This window comes from Propithecus coquereli, unplaced genomic scaffold (assembly GCF_000956105.1).
Source record: "Propithecus coquereli isolate 6110/MARCELLA unplaced genomic scaffold, Pcoq_1.0 Scaffold115, whole genome shotgun sequence".
Taxonomy (NCBI): Eukaryota; Metazoa; Chordata; class Mammalia; order Primates; family Indriidae; genus Propithecus; species Propithecus coquereli.
Genome location: NW_012135525.1, coordinates 1,161,113 through 1,184,140, shown reverse-complemented (window position 1 = coordinate 1,184,140; position 23,028 = coordinate 1,161,113). Strand labels below are relative to the sequence as shown.

Genomic DNA, 23,028 nt, shown 5'->3' with positions numbered 1-23,028 from the left:
GAGCCCAGGAGTTTGAGGTTGCTGTGAGCTAGGATGACACCACGGCACTCTAGCCCGGGCAACACAGTGAGACTCTGTCTCAAAAAAAAAAAAAAGAACCTGTCTCAAAAAAAACAAACCATAATAACCTATAAAAATGTCAGTTAACATATAAAATAGACAAAGAAGGACCTAAAATCAACACTACTCCAGAACAGGAACAGCTTGTATCCAGATCTTGGTTTCAAATACCATTTTCTAATAAAAGGAATAAGAGCTCATTGGAGAAATGGATCATTCTAGGGAGTGGGACAGGAAATACGGAAGATGAGCCTGGAACATCTTGTAATGCCAGAAAGTAAAGAAATGCTCAAAGCAAAATAAAAACAATGGTGGAGATGTGTCAAAGGAACACAGGAGCCAACTGAAAGAGATCCCAATGACCAAATCTGCAACAATTTGAACAGCAAAATAAAGTAATATTGGATTATAAGGCAAAATATAAAATAAATAACCATGAGTCCACACTGATATAAATAAATGATTGAATAAATAAATGAATAGAGGAGAATAGGCAAATCTCTAATGCAGAAGAAATCCAAATAATTTATGTCGATACTCCACCTTCAAGGAAGTGGTGTGTAACTCTTCACTCCTTAAGTATAGTGACTTCCTGCCAAAGAGTATGGGATGGAAAGCTGGCAAGTTGTATTAGTCACTTCACCTGACATATATGCATGCTACTTCGGCCAGGTGATCCAGGTTAACATCAACAATGATAAATTATGTTGATGGTATGTACCCTTGATGTGTCATGAAAATGGCAAATCATCTTTGTGATACTCCTCCGAGAAACCCATGTCCTGCGTCTAACCACGAGAAAAACAATCAGATAAACCCTAATTGAGAGACATTCTAAAAAATGCTTAACTAGCTCCTCAAACCTGTCAAGGCTATCAAAAATCAGATAGGCTTGAAAACCTTTCTGAAGAACCTAAGGAGATATGATGATTAAATGTAATATGGTAAATGGATAAGATCCTAGAACAGAAAACGAGACATTATGTAAAAACCAAGCAAGCAAATCTGAATAATGTATGGCCTTTAGTTCATTATGACGAATGTATCAAACCAATGTAAAATTTTAATAACAGGGGAAACCGGTGTGGGGCATATGGGGACTATCTGTACTATCCTTAAAATTTTTCTGTAGAACTATTCTAAATTAAAATTTTGTTTTTTAAAAAAATTGTAGTCATTATGACATTTCAGTCCCAATTATTATATCTTCTAAACAAGGCATTCTTTTATATAGCCACAAGACAAATGCCACCTTAGAAATATAACATTGATAAAATATTAACACCTAAAGTACAATTCATATCCCAGATGTCCAAGTTGCCCCAGTAATGCCTTATGTAGCAGCACTGTTGTTGCTTTTAATACAGAATCCAACCAAGTAACATTGCACTTAATTGTCATTTCTTTTTAGTGTAACACAGAACAGTCCCCTCAAGATGATGGATTTTAACACCCCTTCTTTTCAATTGATAGATGGATTGCTCTTCATTTAATTACTTCTGTATGTTTCTTTAGAGAGGAAAAAGGTAGCAAAGTCAGGATCAGTGGAGACTTTACCCTTTCTCTAGTCCAGTCATCCAAATCCTGCCTTTCATGAGATGAACAATGCTTCGTAAGAGGCAGGGGACTCCGTAGTGCCAGCCAGGTAGCATGATGCTGGTTTTGTGCTGTAATTACTGATGTCAGAACTAAATTAGGTGATGGTGTTGTTCTTATGACACATGTTTGTTTCTTCTTCCGCTAGGTTGTCCAAGATAGGAATAAAGTTCCCACTTCTGTGATTTTCTTACACTAAGAAAATACTTAGACAATTCCCTCTGTCCGTTTTGACCATCTCAAGAGAACATGGAGAATATTTTAAAAATGCTTTTATAATGCTTAACTTTTATGTTCTGGTTGTTATTTTTGTAATATAACTACCGTTATTGTTTGCTCTTCAAAATAAGGAGACCAAACCTCCTTTCAGCCTCATTAATTAAAAATAGTCACATGCAGGGTGCCTGTGAGAGGAAGGAGAGCTCTTAACATGAAAAGGGCGATTGTTCTAGCTGTAGGGAGTGGCATGGGAAAAAATTACTGAGTGGAGATACTGGAGGTACTAGAATGATCTGAATAAATGAAATGAAGGAAGTGGTTTAAGAAATATGAAAATAGAATGTTTTGGTTTCCAAATCATCACAAATTTAGTTTTAATTAAAAAGCAATGTGAGTTCACTTATGTATCCCTAGGGATAGAAAAAAACAGTGCGTTGGCACATAGTATGCCATTAGTGATACGTGTTTTTATTTAATAGAGAAGAATTGAAAGATTGTTTGGAAACAAAATTTTAAATTCACCTAGTAAAGAGTTGTGGTCATTCGTGAAGTGACTGTCACTTGAATTACACAGTAGGTATGAATGTTCTATGGGAGGACTTGGCAGAAATTTTAGGTATGAGTTCAGTTCAGGGAAGTTCACTTCATGGTCATGTGGTATTGAATGAATTGCACAGAATAGGGTAGAATCCATATTTCTGCCTTTCTTTACTCATCCTTTAATTTGCGTATAGGGCTGTATTTTAGGAGAGGAAATTTTTTCAACATTCTCAAAATTGGCTTGTGTGTGATTTTTCTTCACCAGATTACAACTGAACTCTCAAGTTATCTTTAAGTTGATGGGGCTAATGGTAAGTTTGGGTTTTACAAATCCTGTGCTTAAGGGACTAAAAAACGTAAACAGTTCCTCTGAGTTAAGTATACTCAGGAGTCAGTAGTTGGTCAGATGATACGAGTAATTCTTAACTCCTTCAAACATAGCTACCTAAACAGTTTAATAGGAATTGGAGAATGTGATGAATGTTGATTAAAGATCTAGATATTCTTTTATGTAGACATAGTATATAATCAAAAACGGGCCTCAGATTTTTTTCTTATAATGACAGTAGTGTATTTGGTGGATCACAATTACTAAGATAACTTCTGAATGTTATCTTCATTCAACTTAATATTGGGGATCTGCTATGAGCTATACATTGTATATGTACAAAGTAGTACAAGTTTTGTTTTGGGGAAGTTTTTTTTTTTGGTATAGAGGAAAGAGTGCAAGTCTTGAAATTATGTTTATTATGTTTTGACTTCAAGACTTGCTGGGTACTTAATTCATAAAATCCTTAATCTCTCTGAGCCTTACTTTTATCATCTGTGGAAACAGAACAGTAACACCTACCCTACCGACGAATTTCTTGTTTGTAGTGACAATCAGAATGCAGATATTACAGCTGGTAAACTGTGGCATGCTGTAGAATTTGTAGGGACCATTGTTTTCTTTCAACTATGTCAGCCATTCTGTGGAACTCTACACACAGGGTGCTGAGTTACTTGAGTGCCTCAAGGGTTTGTAGCCCTTGGTTCTACAGTATACTCTACCAAATTCAGCGTTCCTTTAAACGTTTTTCTTTGATTGGGTTGTACCACATAGTAGGCGGTTGTGGTGGGATCGAGTGGGCATGGCTAGGGGGAGAGAGTAAGGGGATGAGGAAGTTCAAGTCTGATGTGCTGTGGTTTGATTTTTACCCCTAGTTTTATCTTTAGCTTTCCTTTTACAGTAGAAATTAGAAGCTCTGGAATAAAATTAGAAGGTTAGCTCTGACAACATGAACATTCCAAGCTTCATAGCTCTTGATGACTATTGTGAAAAACATGTATAAAGTCTTTCAAAGGAATTTTCACTGTCTTTTTCTCTCCTTGGCAGTTTTAAACTTATACACTTGGTTATAGAATTCAGGATTTTGGGGTTTTTTTTAAATGGGTTTGACCCTTTCTTCCTGTTTGTAATTTTCATATTTTTCTTTAAGATTGTAGCCACTTAGCCATTGTTTTACTAAATGGGAATTCTCTACTAGCAGGGATTTTTAACAACAAATCTCCTTTTCTTAAAATTCATTTAAGACAAAAATTACCTATTGTTTTGGTAGTGATCGTGCATGAACTTTTGCTGCCTGATAGCTGCTTAACCAGTGGCAGAATGGCTCATTTGGAAAGTTTATCACATGGATAATATACAGAGGTACAGTGGTTATCACTAGGCCTTGCACTGCTTTTAATCATTTGGTCTTAAGCAGCCAACAGTTGATTATTTTCAAAGATGCATTAAATTGTTGTCATTTAGTTTATTTAAAGCTTTCTCTTTTCCTTTTTCATGATCTCTTACATTTGTTTTAATATCTAAGTAAAGGATAGAATTTGGCAAAAGTCAAGATAACCTATAATTACTTTTGTATTGCTTTTAAAAATCCAGTTAGACTGAAACCAGCTTACCACACTGAAAACATTTTGCTTAATCACAATCTGTTTTAATCCAAAGCCAAAGTAAGCATAATATTGTCATACCTTAGTTTGTTGAAGATGCGGAACTTAGAAATTCAGAATCTTGGGCCCTTTTGCCACAGATTCTCCTTCCCAGTTGATTCTTACACATACACTAAAATTAAATGTTCTCAAGCACTTGTTAATTGCATTTATCTTAAATTTATGAGGTTCCTAAGAAAGATTTCCTCTGGGTGGAAAATACTACCTTGAAAAAAGTCAGGAAACCATTGCTATAAAACGGACCATTTGTAGGATTCCTTATTAAGATTCTGATTCTATTTTTAGATTTCAGTCTGTTTTAATGTTAGAGAACCAATATTCAAACAGAATTGGAGTAGACTATAGAAAATTTTGTCCTCTTTCTCCTTCTTAATCTTTCATGAAGCCATTTTTAAACTTGGTTTTCATAATGGGCTGCCTTTTTGATTTCACTAAATTCTGTGAATTCCCCCTATGTATGGTGTTCTGTTGTCTTGATAGAAACATACTGTAGTTTCCCTTGGCTAAAACACATGTAGGCAGTGATATGCTGGTAATGTTTAACAGCTGGGGGAAACGGTACTGATTCATATCATTTGCTAATTTCCATGATGTAAAACAGTCCCTACAATAGCCTATTTTCAAGCTACCAATATGACTAAATGTGGAGCTGGTAAGAGGTGGACACAGTACACTTAGTATTTCCACCTTACAGATAGCACAGAACTTCCAGGGCATAGTAAAATGTAGTAAAATAATTAGGAATAAAATTAGGAAATGATAACTTTTTGAGTATTTACATGTCTTTGTTTTTAGTATATTTTATACATATAAATTATTCTACCATAAGGATACCCAAGAAACTGTTTCCATGCTTATCTTTGGGGAAAGTCATTGTTTCAAAATAGGACATTTTTACTTTGCATTTTCTACCTATGTTAAAATTATGAACAAGAACAACAACAGTGTTAAAGAAGCAGCTCACCAGATGATTTTGATGTGTGGCTAAGTTGGGGAACCACTGGTGGTTCTCAATCACAGCTACCTAAACTGAAAGTTTTCTTTCTTGGTTTCGTGGCACATTAAAGCTGAATTTTGTGCTTTAATTGCACTGACTACTACATTTTAACTATGTATGTTCCATTATTTTCTTTCAAATGATTTGAGAATTTTTTTTAACAACTGGATATGTTAAATTTTAAAGAAAAACAAAGAGAATTGAGACTATTAAAAAAAATCAAAGAAAATAAAAATCTGGTAAGTACAAATATAAATATGCCAATCCTGAGGACCACCATAGTTGAAACAATTGAATGACAGATTTGACTCTGAGTTTCCTGGAAATATATGAAAAAAAGAACAATATAATTCTTTTCAGATAGAAGAGTGGGCATCATTTTCTCAAAGAAAGCTAAGCATTGCGTTGTACTGAATTCCAAAGTAAATCTCACATGAAATTTCATATATAGGGATACTGACTAACATAACAGTGCCATATTTCTCTACTGCTTATAGGTTTTGTGTAGTGGTTTCTTATAATTTACTTCACAAAAAGTCAAGAATGTAGTATGACTTTTTCCCCAAAGGGGATAGATAAAATGGTTTAGGAACATAACCTGGTGATCAAGCTTGATCTAAAGTTAGGATGATACCACCTAGAAGAATAAAGATTTAGAACAAGAATGCCAAAAGATGACAGATAGGTCTACTTAGCTCCTGTCCTTTGTTGGTATGAGGTTGACAAGGTGTCTGAGACCAGGGTCAGCAAAAACAAATGCAGTGAATGACTAGCAGTCTCCATCTTGAACACAGAAATGGGGAGTAGTGGAGTTACTCTGCGTGTTTACCATCCTTACTCCAGGCTATCTTATATAAATTTCACTGGTCTTAGGCAGCATCTCTAGTGTAAACTGAATTACAAATGGGGTCTATACTCTTTGATAAGTGCCTGGAGTGTTGCATTTTGTGTTGCTTTTTAGAGTATATATATGAGACACATATATGTTAATTATGACTAATTCTTAGCAATCCTAATACATCTGTCTTCCACCATTCTGATATTTGATCCTATAATTTATTTTGTTTGTAATACTAATTAGCTATACTACTGTAGTTAATCTCTAGTCTCATTGAGTTGTTTTTCATCCTTTAGTCTAATAGAACACCATAAATACAATTATTTTGTTTGGGAGCATGATTCTGAAAGCAGCAAAATAAGGACAACTTGCTAAGTAATTCCTATATGAGCGTGGTCCTATTAGTAACAATGTAGATTATCAAAAATGAATTATTTGTTATATTTATTTCTAACAAGCTACAATTTTAAATTCTTTTATAGCGTTAAGGAATTTGTAAATGTAAAATTTTTGGAAAATTTTAGAGGAAATTTTAACTAGTTCAGAAATTAAATGTTAACACTGCTAACTATAATATTTAGGGACTTTTTTCTTTTAGGAATGATTTATACACTGCATGATTATTCTAATTCACGTCTTATTATCTTAGAAACACAGTTCATCTGTTGAAAAAAAATGCCTGATGGCTCTTAACTCTTGCACTTTAGTTAATTCATCTTTTGACTTTTTTTTCTTATTGTATTTTAAAAAATAGTCCTTAAATGGGCATTCTCATACATTCCCAGTAAGAATATAAATTGGCTTACCCTTCTAAAGAACAGTTTGGCAATAAGTATATCAAAGACCTTAAAGATTTCAGACCCTTATACCCATTTATTCCACTTCTAGGAAAACATCATTAGGAAATAAACAGAAATTGTAAGTAGATTCTGAAGTGAGTGTGCCTAGGTTTAAATCCAGCAAGAAACTCAACAAGTTGTGTGATCTTGGGTTAGTTTCTTCTTTAAGCCTCAGTCTTTGCATCTGTATGATAGATTTTAAAACAGCACCTATCTCTAGGTGTTATTGTGAAAATTAATGAAGTGATATTTGTAAAGTGCTCAACATTGTGCCTCTTACAAAGTATCAATAAATAATTGCTGTTATTAGTAATCATAGAAAGATTTATCGTAGCATTAGTTAAAATAGTAGACAAAAAGGAAAATATTTGAATGATTTTCATTTATATGACAGAATACTATTCCATGTTGTTGTTGAATGATGTTCTTCAAGAATATTTAAGGATATAAGAAAATGCCAATAATATAGCATTGAGTGAAAAGGCAGGATAAAAATCTCGCTATGCTCTAAGATGTTAATTATGTTTTAAATTATATTCTAATTATATCATAAAATATTATGTCTTTAAAATATGTTAATTATGTTTAAAAATAATGTTTTTTAGAGACATTATAGAAAAATCTGAAAAAGTGGCTTCCAGTAATTCTTAAAACCAAGTGATAGGAATATGGAGATTTCATATAATAATACTATTCTGTTTCTATATATTTTCATTTTTCATAAATTGAAATAATGACAATAAGAATAATAGAAAATAAAGTCTAAATCCTTGGTGTTAGTGTTTTGTAACTTGTTTAGATATAAACTAGCTCTTGATCAGTTTTGTTATTAAACTGTTATTGATGCTTTCTTATGGTGTTTTTAGAGCATTTGAGAGAATGCTATATGAGACTTGCAAAGATTTGATAAAAATTACAAAAATCATGAATGCTTGGAAAAATCCTTAATAAAACAGAAAGATGGTTCATTCATTAATGAACTTAATCGTGATTTTTATATTGCTTTATACTTTCACACTTATAAGAATTCTACAGTAAGCTGTTTTTAGAGTGTTAATCAGAAAAAGAAGTTTCGATTTTCTGCTGAAATGATGCTAAGTTTTATGCTTTAATATTGTGATTTCTGGTATTTAGACCATTCTTATTAGTTGCTTTTGAGGCTCGACTTCGAACATGCTATAATTCTCTAAAACAATTTTGGTGAAGGATGGATTGTATCTGAACGTCTGTATAGAAAATATCTATTTTAAGTATTTTCCATATATGAAAAATGATGCAAGGACCATCCCCCCTACTGCACTCTCATAAGTGGTTTTTGTTATTTTGGGTTTTTTTTCCCCCGGTTTTTAAATAGTGTAGATTTTTCAACATAGCCAGCATTCACACATTTCAAAAGGCAACTTTATCTTAGTGGGGGAGAAGGGTATCTTGAGTTTTTTGGCAGAGTTCTCCCTCTTTAGGCAGAAATAAAGAAAAAGGAAATGACTAACTGTTTCTTCCTGCCTCTATAACTGAAACAATATTCAAATTTATAGGTGAATTTTACTTGTAGCAAATATTTCCTTTATAAGCCCCGCATTTATCTTGTAGGTGGCCTTCTAAAATACACTATTTGATTTTATACACTGTGCTCATACTTTGGCTTTGTGCCCAACCTCCCAGGTTGCAAACATCTACAGCAGACCCCAGTGTTAAAGAAAATAAACCAAAAAAGAAAACAACCTAGAAAATATTATAGATGTTAATAATTACTCAGTAATAGTCACAGTGTAGTAATAAATTATAATATTAATAGTGGCAATCCTTAAAAATTGTGCCACTATTCATTAAGACATTTAGTCTTTCTCGTGTTCCAAATGAAATACATTATTGTTTTCTCCTCTTAGAAGAGAGAAGTATTAGGGATATTCTCTTTATTTGTTTGACTTATTCTATTTAGTACAAAGGTTAAAAAGTAAAGGCAAAGCACCTATATATATATAGAATCAACTAGCACCCAAATCCTTATGATATGTGAGAAAATTATCTACTTTGGAAGCCAGTTATATACATTAAAACATATGTCAATCTAAAATAGAATAAACTAAATGCAAAATGACTAGTCCTGACAAATTCTTCTAAAATTAAAAATAACTTAGAAGTTTATGGAGGAAAGTTGAATCTTGAGGAAAAACATGTGATTTAATTAGAGGGAAAAAAGGAAGAAAAGATGGAAAGAGAGGAAGAAAGATAAGGAGAGAGGCAGGCAAGAAGCATACACTTCAGAATTAAAGTAGATATACGAAAGGCATAATGAGGAAACCGTGTTGGAACAGATGGTTTATATAAGGCAGTTCTTTTCACACTATCTTCTGATGCACCCCTACAGGGGCTGAGCAAGAGGCTGAGGAGGCCAGCGGTTGGAAAGCTTTAAGCAAGGCAGTGCTGCAGGTATATTAGAAAGATTGATCTGATAGTGGACAGAGAGGAATGTGTTGGGAAACTGTTCAGTAAATCCAATGAGATGACCTGAACCCAAATATATAATTGGCATGAGTCTGAAAATAAAACAGGAGGATGGATGCATGTACTGTCACCAAGGAAAAGCCAACAAGACTGGGTTACACATTGGATGGATGTTATAACCAGGTGAAGGAGGTGTGGAAAACCCATCCAGTGAGAGAAATGAAGAATCTTATGTTGAATTTAAATCTGGTGGTACTAGATTATACGGGAACATGGAAGATAGGACTTTGTGTCTGGCCAGGCACAGTGGCTCACGCCTGTAATACTAGCACTCTGGGAGGCCAAGGTGGGAGGATAGCTTGAACTCAGGAGTTTGGGACCAGTCTGAGCAAGAATGAAACCCTGTCTTTACTAAAAATAGAAAAATTAGCCAGGCATTGTAGCATGTGCCTGTAGTCCCAGCTACTCAGGAGGCTGAGGCAGGAGGATCGCTTGAGCCCAGTAGTTTGAGGTTGCTGTGAGCTAGGCTGACACCACGGCACTCTAGCCCGGGCAACACAGTGAGACTCTGTCTCAAAAAAAAAAAAAAAAAAAAAGAAATTAATATTGGTACATTAATTGTGACAAATGTACCATACCAGTAAGATGTTAATAATAGGGGAAACCGGGTATGGGGTATATGGGAACTATATGTACCATCTGGCTAACTTTCCTGTAAAACTAAAAGTGTTCTCAAATAAAAAGGTTATTTAAAACAATAGAAAAAATCGGCAAAGGGATATCATACACCTTTATGCATCAAAAGACCAGTACACACTTGAAAAAATTAAAATTTACTGGTATTCAGAAATGCACATTAAAATAGCTTTAAGGTTATTATCTTTCTCCTGTTTAGCTGAAAAACCTTTTTTCTTCTATTAATGATGCCTATGATTGGCAATGTACAAGAATGTAAAAAGGCAAAAATGTATGTACCCTTTGAAGCAGCAATATCACAGCCAGGAAGTGATTATCAGTGTTATATCACTGTTCACAGTGTTATGTACAATAGCAAAAACTCAGAAGTTAAGCAAAAGCTTATAAGTATGGGACTGTTTAAATAAAATGTGGGAATCTCAATGTGCAATGCACCTCAGACCCTAAGAATAACATTGTGGAACATTTGAAGACAAAAATACTCTATTATGTGTTACGTGAAAATATCAACTGTATCTTTTCATTATATGTTTGCACATATCTCTTGGATCTGGGATTTAGTGATATTAACAAACAGCATTAAATTAAGTCCTATTAGTGATTGAAAGTTGTAAGTGCTTAAAGAGTTATTTTAGTGCATCTTATAATTAATATGTCAAGTATTATTTATAGCTATTATAATTAGAGCCTGATGCTTCTCAAACTAGTAAGGGACCAAGTTTTTGTTACCACAAATTGTGTGTATGTTTATGTTTTACACATACTGTAGGTTAAAAATGGAATTTGTATACAATAATATATTGCCTATGGTTATCTCTGACTGGTAGGGTTGGGGCAATTTTTATTTTATTTTTGGTGATTTCCTACATTTTCCAAGTGTTCAAGGAACCACAGAATATTTTTTGTGATGAGAAAAATGTTTTAAAAGTCAACTTTTTCAAAAAGTAAATCTTTTATTTCTGTAAAACTGCTATCTAAAATATTAAAATCATCTTCAAAAAATGTATTACTTTGTTGCTCTTGAGTGGATTTAGTTTATACACAAATTTGTATATTTACACAAATTTACAGTTATGTGTTTTCTAAGTACTTATTTTCTATTAGGTTAAATTTTCATGAGGTGTTAACAGCATTGTTGTGTTTGATTAGTCTTCTTATATCTTTTCCTTTTAGGCTGGTGTTTGGAATGCTTTATCCTGCATATTATTCATACAAAACTGTGAAAACAAAAAACGTGAAGGAATATGTGAGTATAGTTTTATGGGTGATTAATGTATCAATGATACACAAGGCTATAAAAATTGTTGTTCTTTTAAAAACAGCTAGCGTGATGTTACATGTTAAAATGTGATAAATATGAAATAAAAAATTTATTCTGTTTTTTAAACTCACTTCGAAGACAACTCCAAAGAGGGGTTTCAAAAATAGTTACTATCAAGTGGCATTTAATTAAGTATGTGGTTCCCAAGATGAGTAATCAGATAGCTCTTAATTTAGTGTATAAATTCAAACATAATAAGGAGTTAGAGAACTTTTTGTTTGACTTTTGTTGGGGGGAAGGGTTGTGAGGGTTTTTTTGTCTTATAAATTTATAGGTACACTGAACAGTGAGAATATATGCCTCTGGCCCCAAAGCCTTTTGCGTCTTTCATAGGTGTTTCATCACTTTTTAATTGATTTAAGTATGGAAATACTCCATCTCCACTGGCAACTGCAATCTTTTTTTCTTCTTGAATCATACTCTGTTTGCAGTGATTTTGTTTTTGGTCCTCGGTGTTTCTTCTTTCAATTTCCTTTTCCCTATTCCTTAATTTTGTTTTGCTTTCACTAATTTTTTTTTTTTTTTTTTTTTTTTTTTAAGACAGCGTCTCACTCTGTCACCCAGGCTAGAGTGCAGTGGCATCATCACAGCTCACTGCAACCTCCAACTCCTGGGCTCAAGTAATCCTCCTGCCTCGGCCCCCTAGAGTACTAGGATTACAGGCTTGAGCCACTGTGCCCTGCCTGCATTTACTAATTGTTTTTTAATTTTTATCATTTCTGAAAGTTCTCCTCATTCCCAAATTTATCCATACTGTTTAATAGTCAATGGCCTTCCCCACCTATAAATACTGACATACTTTACTAAACATGATGGAATGAATTTTCAGAGAATAGGAAAAGCATATCATACTGATGGTTAATCAATGAGTAAACAGTCAATACTGAGATAACTGCACATCAGTAACTATGGGTTTTTAATTGAGGTGACATTCACATAAAATGAACCATTTCAGTGTGAATAATTCAGTGTCATTTAGTACATTCACAATATTATGCAAACACTATCTCTTTTTAGTTCCAAAATATTTTTGTCACTCCAAAATAAAACCCAATGCCCATTAAGCATTTACTCCCCAACTTCCCCTCCCCCAAGCCACCAACAACCACAAGCCTGTTTTCTGTTTATATGGATTTCCCTATTCTGGGTATTTCATATAAAAGGAATCATATGTGACGTTTTGTGTCTGGCTTCTTTTACTTAGCATAACTTATCAGTATTTCATTCCTTTTTATGGCTGAATAATATTCCATGATAGAGATATAACACATTCATCTGCTGATACACATTTGATTTGTTCTACCTTTTGGCTATCATGAATAGTATTGCTACAAACATTCATGTACAAGGATTTGTTTGAGGATCTGTTTTTATTCTTTTGGGTAGATAGCTGTGGTTCTTTCTAAGGGATCTTGGATGGTAATCTTGTCATCAAACCCATAAAATGATCAGAGATCAGATCATGATTCTTTTTCTTCTTTTTTTTTTTTCTCCTCCCCACCCCCTACCACCACCCCAGATCATGAATCTTTTATTCTGTCAACGGAGGGAGGTATAGACTCAGAAACCCGTTATAACTAACCCACTCTCTTGAACTTCCTATAGTCATTTTTCTTTTATATAAAACTAATTTTTGAAGTGAAAGAGTAGTGGAACGTATCTAGCAGAGGTAAAGGAGTTACTTAGTTGAGCTCTGAAATTTTTCTACCCTTTTACTATATATGTCACTTGAATCTAGAACTGGTGAAATAATCATCAGAGATAGAACCACATTAAGTCCTAGTAATTTAAATTCATTTCATAAATGGCTTGAAGGGTCACATTTTAATATATGTTGTAATAAATATTTGAAGTATCGTTTAATACTACTGGCATGCATGAGTTTCTAGAAGCCAGCACTCACCTGTTGACAGTGTTTCTCAGACTGTGCTACAGGATCAGCTTTGTTGTTTTTCCAGTAAGTCTCAGACCAGTATTTCCGTAAAATAAAAACCTAATCACTAGAAAAAAATGAAATTAAAAAAACCCCAAAACATGAAATACAACTCCAGTTTTTTATACTACCAGATTCAATAAACACGAAATTACGGTTGGATTTTGTACTTACAGCAACACAGTAACACTTCACGGCCTTGCACAATTCTCTAGATAACACTGTACCCTACTGTGTAATATTTCAATTGGAATTCTCTTTTGAAATATAAAAGAGTTCCTCATCATTTTCAAACACCATGAAAATATGATCTAGGGAGTCTGCTGCTGGCAGTGCTTAATAAATGTGAAACTTCTCCCTATTGGGATGTTTTTGATGCTGTTATTAAATGAGATCTTTTTCTGAATCTAATTACCTGTACAGTTGAACTACAGGGTGTTATGCATCTCAACATTGGTGCCATTTCACCTGTAAAGTATTCTAGAGACCCAGGATATGCAATAACTGGTGTGCCTCCATGTGTGTCTTTATGTATATATTTGTTTTAACATGTACTCCCGTCTCCCCTGCTAAATCTGCTTGATTTTGTGGGGAAAGAAGTTAAGTGAAAATTGAAAATGACATTTAGATGAGAAGCTCTGATAATTTGAGGATATCAGCAGGCACAGAAATACTATCCCCTAAAATAAAAAGGTAAGAGGATAGCAATAAGAAATATAGACGTATTAAATAAAATATAACAAGAGCCGGGTGCAGTGGCTCACACCTGTAATCCTAGCACTTCGAGAGGCTGAGGTGGGAGGATTGCTTCAGGCCAGGAGTTTGAGACCAGCCTGAGCAAAAGCGAGACCCTGTCTCTATAAAAAAATAGAAAAATTAGCTGGGTGTGGTACACACCTGTAGTCACAGTTCTTTGGGAGGCTGAGGCAGAAGGATTGCTGAAGCCCAGGAGTTTGAGGTTATAGTGAGCTATGGCGATGCCACTACACTCTAGCCTGGGCGACAGAGTGAGACCCTGTCTCAAAAAATAAATAAATAAGCTATAACAAGAAGTAAACCTATTATGTATAAATGAATACTGAGAGAGCAGAGAAGATGTTATTTGGAGTTTGGCCTAAGAACTATTGTAAAAGATTAGTCCATTCATAAATACCATGTAATTTAACTTCATTAATGTTAATTTTTAGACTGAAAACTTGAATTTGTGTGTTTTGTTACCTTTATTGCTACACTCAGATTTTTATTACTAGGTTATTTTGCAAATTTGGGATTAGTAAGGATGGTCTAACCCTGAGATTTTGATTCTGCTTCATAAATTAAAGATAATTTATCCTATGGAAGAGAATCCATTAACATTCAAACTGATGAGAAAAGTAAAACTTGTTATGTGTTGAGATATATACATGTATGCGTGCAGATATATACGAGGGCTGTCTAGAAAGTATCCAGCCGTAATTTTCATAATTTTTCACATTATATGGCTGGATACCTTCTGGACAGCCCTTTTACTTAGCATAGTGCTTTAGAGAATAACTCATTAACGAAGTTGGAATTATCTGTGTATAATTTTGTGGTAATACCATGACTCTGAAAACAGTTTTCTTAACCATCCCTTTGAGAAGGCCAGAGTAATGAATAATTGAAGAGAAACTAGAGAAGGTGAAAGGCAGGTGGCTGGAGCTGGTTCGATAATTACTCTGTTTCACAAATAATTTCGAGCAAAAGCAAAATGGTCAGGCACTGAAACAGGAAGGGCAGGGCCTTTGACAGGGAAATATGATACAACTCTGAAGATCTCCCAGTAACCAAGTTTTCTACCATCAAGGCTGCTACAGAGACTAAGTTGAGATGTCATCTTAGAATAATAATATATTACATTTATATAGTTTCCTACCAATTTCAAAATACTTTTGCCTATTGTTTCTAATTGTTACTGTTAACAAATTTTCATGCTCTTATTGGCTTAAAATGACGTAAGTGTATTCTCTTACAATCCTGGAGGTCAGAAATCTAAAATGATTCCTTCTGGAGTCTCTAGGGGAAAATCTTTTACTTACCTTTTCCAGCTTCTACAGGCCATACATACTCCTTGGCTTTTAGCTCTTTTCTTCCATCTTCAAAGCTAGCAGCATTGAGCTAAGACCTTTTCATACCACCATCTCTCTGCTTCTCTCTTCTGCCTCCGTCTTCCACTTATAAGGACCATTATGATTACATCAGACTCACCTGATTAATCCAGGATAAATGCCCTGTCTCAAGGTCAGCTGATTAGCAACCTTAATTTCATCTGCAACCTTCTCCTTTACCATGTAACCTAACACAGCCAGTTTCCAAGGATTAGTACGCAGACATATTTGGAGGAGAGGGCATTATTCTGCCTACCCCAATGATATCTCACTGATCCTTACTGCAACCCTATAACGTATGCAGGGAAAATATTCCAATTACAGGCTGAGAGATGTGAATTAACCTGCCCAAAGTGCATGGATCGTAAAGGCAGGATTGGTACCAGATGGAAGATCTTCTGTTTCTGATGTTGTATTCTTTCTATTCTATCATGCTACCTTTAGAAGCTTAGGTAAGGATCCCACTTCATGAAAAAGTTGAAACAGCTTTTCACAACCAGCCAGTGAATATGCATCTGATTAATTCAAAGGTAGGCCTGCAGGGGACACAACCGTATAGATGTTTTTCAGGAAGGGCAATGAGGCAGCTTAACCAGTAGTAGTAGGACAGGACCCATAAGCATCTAAGTCAACTGTGAACTGAGAGGTTAAAAATGAAATTAGAAGTTTTTGAAAATTCTGTAAAGTCTTGACAGTCCTTTAAGTATTTCCAATCTAACTTACTCTGACAAAAATATTGGCTATTATTTTCTTGCACCTACCTATCAAAAGAGGCTGAGTCTCATCCAATTTAAACTCTGACTCTTAACAGCTTTATCTGAACTCTGGCCTCATAAAGTATTTCCTGTATGGTAATCCTATCCACATTTGCTTTGTTTCCTATATGGCAGTTTCTTAGTAAAGTTAACCTTCTTAAAATTGCCGTTATATATCTTTAATGACACTTTTATTATAATATTGTTTATTTGTATATATGTTTATCTCCTCCACCAGAATAGGCCCCATACGGAAGGGTGGTGTTGTTTTGTTGATTGGTATTAATATATTCTCATACCTGGAACAGTACATAGTATATAATAGATGTTAAATATATTTTGGATAAATAAATAATAAGAAAAAAGGGGAAAGTTAATATATATCAAATATTAAATTGTGCTTAAGAGCATGTGCATTTCTTAATTGGATTGTTCTAGCTTGCCAGCTTTGACTCTGCTGGGTTAGAGAGTATGCAGTCCAGTCTTAACACTTATCACAAAGACCAATTTCTTTTTGGTATTTGGTTATTACCTAAATTCCGCTGCTATCTACTTCAAAATTATTTTCAGAAAGCAAACATTTTCAGTTAATTTACTTCTTCCCACCCTAACTACTACCATTCCTCTTAAGCCTGCAAATGGTAAATTGCACCTGATAAAACAGATGCTGTGTTCAAATCAAAACAAATGGAAAGTACTGTGTATTTTGGCAACCTTCCTTTCTTCCTTTGCCTATTTTTAAAACAGAGCTTTCCTAGGATATAATTTCCTGTATAGTGTGGCTGATATGGCCTACTTAAAGACTTTCAGTCTTGCAGTAATTGAAACGTAAACTTACTGAAGAATTAGTATGGTTTTGCAAATTTTTTCAGGCTCATTCCATCTCGTGACTTGAAAATAGAGTGTTTAGTTCCAAGTCGTGTATAATTGCTGTAGCTTTTCTAGGAAACCAGTGTTATTGTTCAAAGAATGTTGGAGAAAGCAGCAATGAAAAGATTGGCTAACAGCACTTTAAAATCAAAATCAGACATTTGATCCTAAGATTTACTGTGTGCAAGAACAAAGAACAGGGAAAACTCTGGCAGATTACTCTTTAAAAGGCCTAGAAATGATCCTCTAAAACTCTATTGACTTAGTTTTTGAAAGTGACCTAATTTTTGACTGAGTCTCTAGGTGATGTGAAAATGAACAAATATACCACATGCCAGGATCTTATTGATTAGTAAAATCTGAATTTGTCCACTAGCTTTAGCATGGAAATATTAATAAAAGGAGAAAAAACATACTAAAGAACTTTTCTTTATTCTCAAAAAGTGTTCCCTAAGTATTTTTTGGTATTTTGGATTAAGAATATTCATTTAATTCACGGGTTTTAATAATTTAGAAAGTTTAAAGATTAGCCTACTGATTAAGATGGGATTTTTATTGAAAATTAGTTTTGTTAGGCCACATGCTTATTTATTTTCCATTCTGACATACTTTTAATTTAGCTTTTATTTTTATTAAAGCTGTACTTGATTATAATTTAAAAAGTCAGTTTTCCAAGGGTTATTATGAAAAATAGTAGTTCCCCACTCTTCCATTCCTATCTCTAACTCTTTAGAGGCAACAACTTCCTTTATCTCAATCTTTTAGTATTTATTTCCATATTCTAAATAACATGCTTACTTAGCTATTTATTAATTTTTCAGGTAGACATCATGAGTTGACTTCCTTCTGTGAAAGATGATTTAATAGTTACCCAATGCCACTATACACATCCATATTTCCCTGTCTCTATAGCTTCCCAATGTCACCATGGTGTAATTTGGGTTGACTCATTATTCAATATTTACATGACTTAGACTAAGTTAGGAAAGAAGCAGTAGAATGTAGAGATAAAGAGGATCTGGATCCAGGCTGCCTGGGTTATCATCCCAGCCCTACCCATTACTAGCTGTATCTTTAGGCAAGTTATTTGACATTTCTGTGCCTCAGTACCTTATTGGTCATGAGGACTATATGAGTTCATGAATATAAAACTTTTAAATCAGTACCTGGCATAGAACAGTACCTGTTATATAATCCCTTTCTTTATGTAAACACTATTTGCAGCTGATCTCTACACTACCCTCTCCTGACCGTTCCTGTCCGGGTGTTATTGTTTTGTTGTTGTTGCTGTTGTCATTTGTTTGATATTCTCTGTTCTTATTGCATATTCAGACCCCAACTCTGCTACAGTTGTGTACGTTTCTTCTCGGTGCGTTCGTATATGTTAGATATCCTGGATTGGCTCCTCTTGTTTTGGATTCTCTGCTTTCTTAATTACCTGTCTTCCTCTTTCTTATTTTGCTTCCTCGTTTTGATGAAATGCATCCTTCCTGAGAAGGCAATAATGAGAGGTAAATTTTTTGAGATGCGATATTGAAAATCATTTTCCTTCAGAATTTTGAAGGCATTTCTCCATTGTCTTTAACTTCAAGTGTTGCTGTGGAGAAGTCTGAAGCCATTCTCATTCTTATCTGTTTCTCCACCCATTCAGGAAGCTTGTGGGATACTGTCTAATCCCCTGTTGTTTTAAAATTTCATGACGATGTGCTTTGGCATGAGTCAATTATAATCAGTTTTGCTAAACTCCTCAGTAGTCCTTTTTATTCTAGGAATCCTTTGTCCTTCATCTCTGGGAAATTTGGTTAAAATTATTTCTTTAATGATATTTTCTACTCCATTTTCATTATTTGTTCTATCTGGAAGTCCTTTGATTTTCAGGTATATGGCACTTGGTCTGGTTCTCTAATTTTCTGATCTTTTTCCTTTTTATTCCCATCTCTGTCTTTTTCTTCTACTTTCTCCCCATAGTTTCTCAATTTTACCTTCTAATCCTTCAATTGATTTTTTAATTTCTGCTTCTGTTCTAAGAGCTGCTTTTACTATGTGAATGTTCCTTTGTCTATAGCATCGCATTCTTACTTTATGATTAAAATTTCTTCTCTTTTTTTCTGTGAATATGATTGACAGTTTTTTGGACATGTTCTTTCTTGTATAGTCTTTTCCTTTGAATTCTGTTTTTTATTTATTTCAGCCTCTGTTTTTCATACATAATTTCCTCAAATGATGGATGATTCTTGGTTCTCTGCTCATATTTAAGTGTAATATTGAAAAGCTGATTGGAGCTCTGTGCTCATGAATGGGCTTATTGAATGTGATCTTTGCTGTAGGGTGATGTGACTAGACCATTGTTTTGTTCTTCAGGCTTCCATAAGGATGTACCACAAACTGTGTGGCTTAAAACAACAGAAATTTGACCAGATGCAGTGGCTCATGCTTGTAATCCTAGCACTCTGGGATGCCAAGGCAGGAAGATTGCTTGAGATCAGGAGTTCGAGACCAGCCTGAGCAAGAGCAAGACCCCATCTCTACTAAAAATAAAAAAATTAGCCAGGTGTCATGGTGGGCACCTATAGTCCCAGCTACTAGGAAGGCTGAGGCAGGAGGATCGCTTCAGCCAAGGAGTTTGATGTTTCAGTGAGCTACGATGATGCCATTGCATTCTACTGAGGGCAACAGAGCAAGACTCTGTTTAAAAAAAAAAAAAAAAAAATTGTCTGGGTGACTAAAAATAGAAAAAAGTTAGCCAGGCATCGTGCTGTGAGCCTGTAGTCCTAGCTACTTAGGAGGTTGAGGCAGGAGGATCACTTGAGCTCAGGAGTTTGAGTTTGCTGTGAGCTAGGCTGACACCACGGCACTCCAGCCTGGGCAACGGAGCAAGACTCTGTCCGAAAAAAAGACAACAACAAAACAAATGTATTGTCTCATAAGTTCTGGAGACTAGAAGCCCATAATCAAGATATCTACAGGGCCACACTCCCTCTCAGGAGGAGTGTTGAGGAGAATCCTTCCTTGCCAATTCCTAGCTTTGGATGGTTCCCAGTACTTCAGTCTACCTCCATTGTCACACGGTGTTCTTCATCTGTGTCTCTGTGTCTCTGTTTGTGTTTCCTCTCTTCTTTTTATAAGGACACCAGTCATATTGGATTAAGGGCCCACCCTACTCCACTATAAGTTCATTTTAACTAATTACATCTTCAATGACCCTATTTCTAAATAAGGTCACATTGTGAGGTACTGGTGTTTAGGACTCTGTGTTAATCTGCTTGTGTTGCCCTAACAAAATACCACAGACTAGGTAATTTAAGCAACAGAAATTATTTTCTCACAGTTCTGGAGGCTGGAAGTCCAGGATCAAGATGCTGTCAGGGTTGGTTTCTGGTGAGGCCTCCTGGCTTGTAACATGGCCTTTCCTCTGTAGGCACATGGAGAGAGAGAGCCCTCCTTTTCCCTTTCATAAGAGGACACCAGCCCTATCAGATTAGGGCCCCACACTATGACCTCATTTAACCTTAATTGCCTCTTTAAAGGCCCCTATCTCCAAACATTGGCGGTTATAATTTCAACCTATGAATTTTGGGGAGATGTAATTCAGTCTATAGCAGATTTTAACATATCTTTTTTGCGGATATCATTCAACCCATAACAACCATTTCCTTGGAAAATTATCAATATCTTTAGGCATTTTCTCTTGTGCCAGTCAGACTCTTCAGAGGAGACTCTTCCATTCTAAAAGGTATGTGGTTGCCAGCATCCTAGTGGGAGAATAAGGCTTGGGGGCTCTCAACATTCAGTTTGTAAACTCTTACTTAATCCTTATTAACCACACTCTTAACTGTGCCAGGGGTTTGCAAATCCAGAGGCCCTCTGACTCACCCTATGCAGAGAATAACCAGCAGGGTTCCCTTGGGGAAGGAGGGACATTGCCAGGCTACTGGATTAGGAGGGCCTCTGAGAGCCTTCCTGCTCCTTAAGCAGACATACAGCCATCCTTCCTATTTTAGTCCTTTCTGACCAAGAATTGTGCCACCAATTCTTTCGGTGAGCTCTGCAGTGTAAAGTTGAGTTGCTTCCTAGTTTTTCCCACTGCTAGCTTACTATTCAGTTTTCTCAGGTCTCCTAAGTCAGTTATTATTCATCTATTTCTTTCCTGGCTCCATGATTTTGGTGCTCTCTTCTCTTCTGTATTCTTCCGGGCTTATGCCTTTTTAACAAATCACTTTATTGTTGTTTACTATTGATTTGCAGAGGGAGTGGAATTAAGTGTGTATGTACAGTCTATTCTATTTACCCAGATTTCCAAATTGATTTTGTGAGTAGGATAGTTGTAGTTGAATTATCCTATGATATCACATAAGACTTATATCATTAACATTGGTTTTTAAATGTGTTCACATAGGAGATAGGGTTAAAGTAATACATATTATCGTATTTTTCAATCCATGAAAATAATTTTAAAATTCAATTTTAGCTGACATACAGTGAATACATACATACCTTGTCTCGAGTTATAGCTGTTTGTAAATTGAGTTCTGATAAATAAAACCATGATTTAAATGTATGTGAAATAGTTCACTATCCTTTAATCAATTAAACTACTTAAATTTACTTAAATTAGGTGATAATTATCTTTATAAACTTAATTTTTGATGTGTCATGCTTACTTATTTTATGTATAATATATATTATATATAACTTCTCTGGTGAAGTAATTGATACTATTATCAAGTATCAAGTGACTTATACTCTTCCTTATGTTTTGTAAAACAATTTCTTCGTAACACCTCAGAATCATTAGAGGGGATCCAACTTTACGAAGCAACCATTAAATTTTAATAAGATTATATAATTGGGGACCTTAAAACAAATGCCTAACATAGTTCCTTCTAAAATTTTAGAATGTGAATTAAAGTAACCCCTGACCTTTATTAAGTAAACTGGAAGCATTTCCACAATTATCATGCCAAGATGTAGCTAGCCAACCACAACTGCCTGTCCTTTTCTAGCTTCCAATGAAAATGCTTTGGAAAACATACACATAGAAAAAAATTCTCACAGTAACGCTTAAACCAAAGAGGCTAAGTCAGAGTTTTGCTAAAATCTAGGAAGAATTTTCCCAACTGTAGTGCCAATGGGAATGGATTTTTAAAACAGAGACAGAAACAGTTATTTCCATTAAAGGAAATGTTACTAAGAAGTAAATTGGAGGGAGGCCTAGCCACCTCCACCCTAATCCCTAGTGATGGAACAGTTTAAAATCATAAAAGCTACATTAACCAAAAAACTCAACCGCCACCACCCTCACTGCAGGGAGAACTGCATTCAAAGGCAGCCAGTGTTTGCCTTCACTTTGTCTGTTCAGAAACCATAACCTCACTGCTTTGAAGAAAACCCCAATAAATTCCAAACAGGAGAAATAGTCATTGACTAGAAGAGAAATCAAAAGCAGTAACTAATAAACTAATTAAACTAATTCAAAAATTAAAATGATAATACATATCACAATTTGTATTTTTGAACATACTGGATTTAAAAGACTTTATTTTGAAAAGGAAGGAAGAAATTCAACTCACAAAGCAAAAAAAATATTAAAATTAAAAGAAACTGTAAGAAATGTAGGATGAATAAAGCAATATAAAAGCAAAAGAAGTAAAAACAGAAAATCAGGGTAATTAATGTATCTAAGAGCTGTTCCCTTGAATAAGTTTAATAAAACAAACACTTGTAGCTGGGCATGGTGGCGCATGCCTGTAGTCCCAGCTACTTGCAAGGCTGAGGCAGGAGGATCACTTGAGCCCAGGAGT

At 34.8% G+C, this 23,028-nt stretch overlaps 1 protein-coding gene across 1 annotated transcript in view; it reads left to right on the top strand.

Annotated features, from left to right (window-relative positions):
• REEP3 (receptor accessory protein 3) overlaps window positions 1–23,028 on the top strand; it is a 130,354-nt gene that overhangs the window by 66,924 nt on the left and 40,402 nt on the right. Inside the window, exon 2 of the mRNA XM_012657726.1 lies at window positions 11,396–11,468. Within this exon, the coding sequence (XP_012513180.1) occupies window positions 11,396–11,468 (73 nt within the window). The remainder of the gene's footprint in view (window positions 1–11,395; window positions 11,469–23,028) is intronic.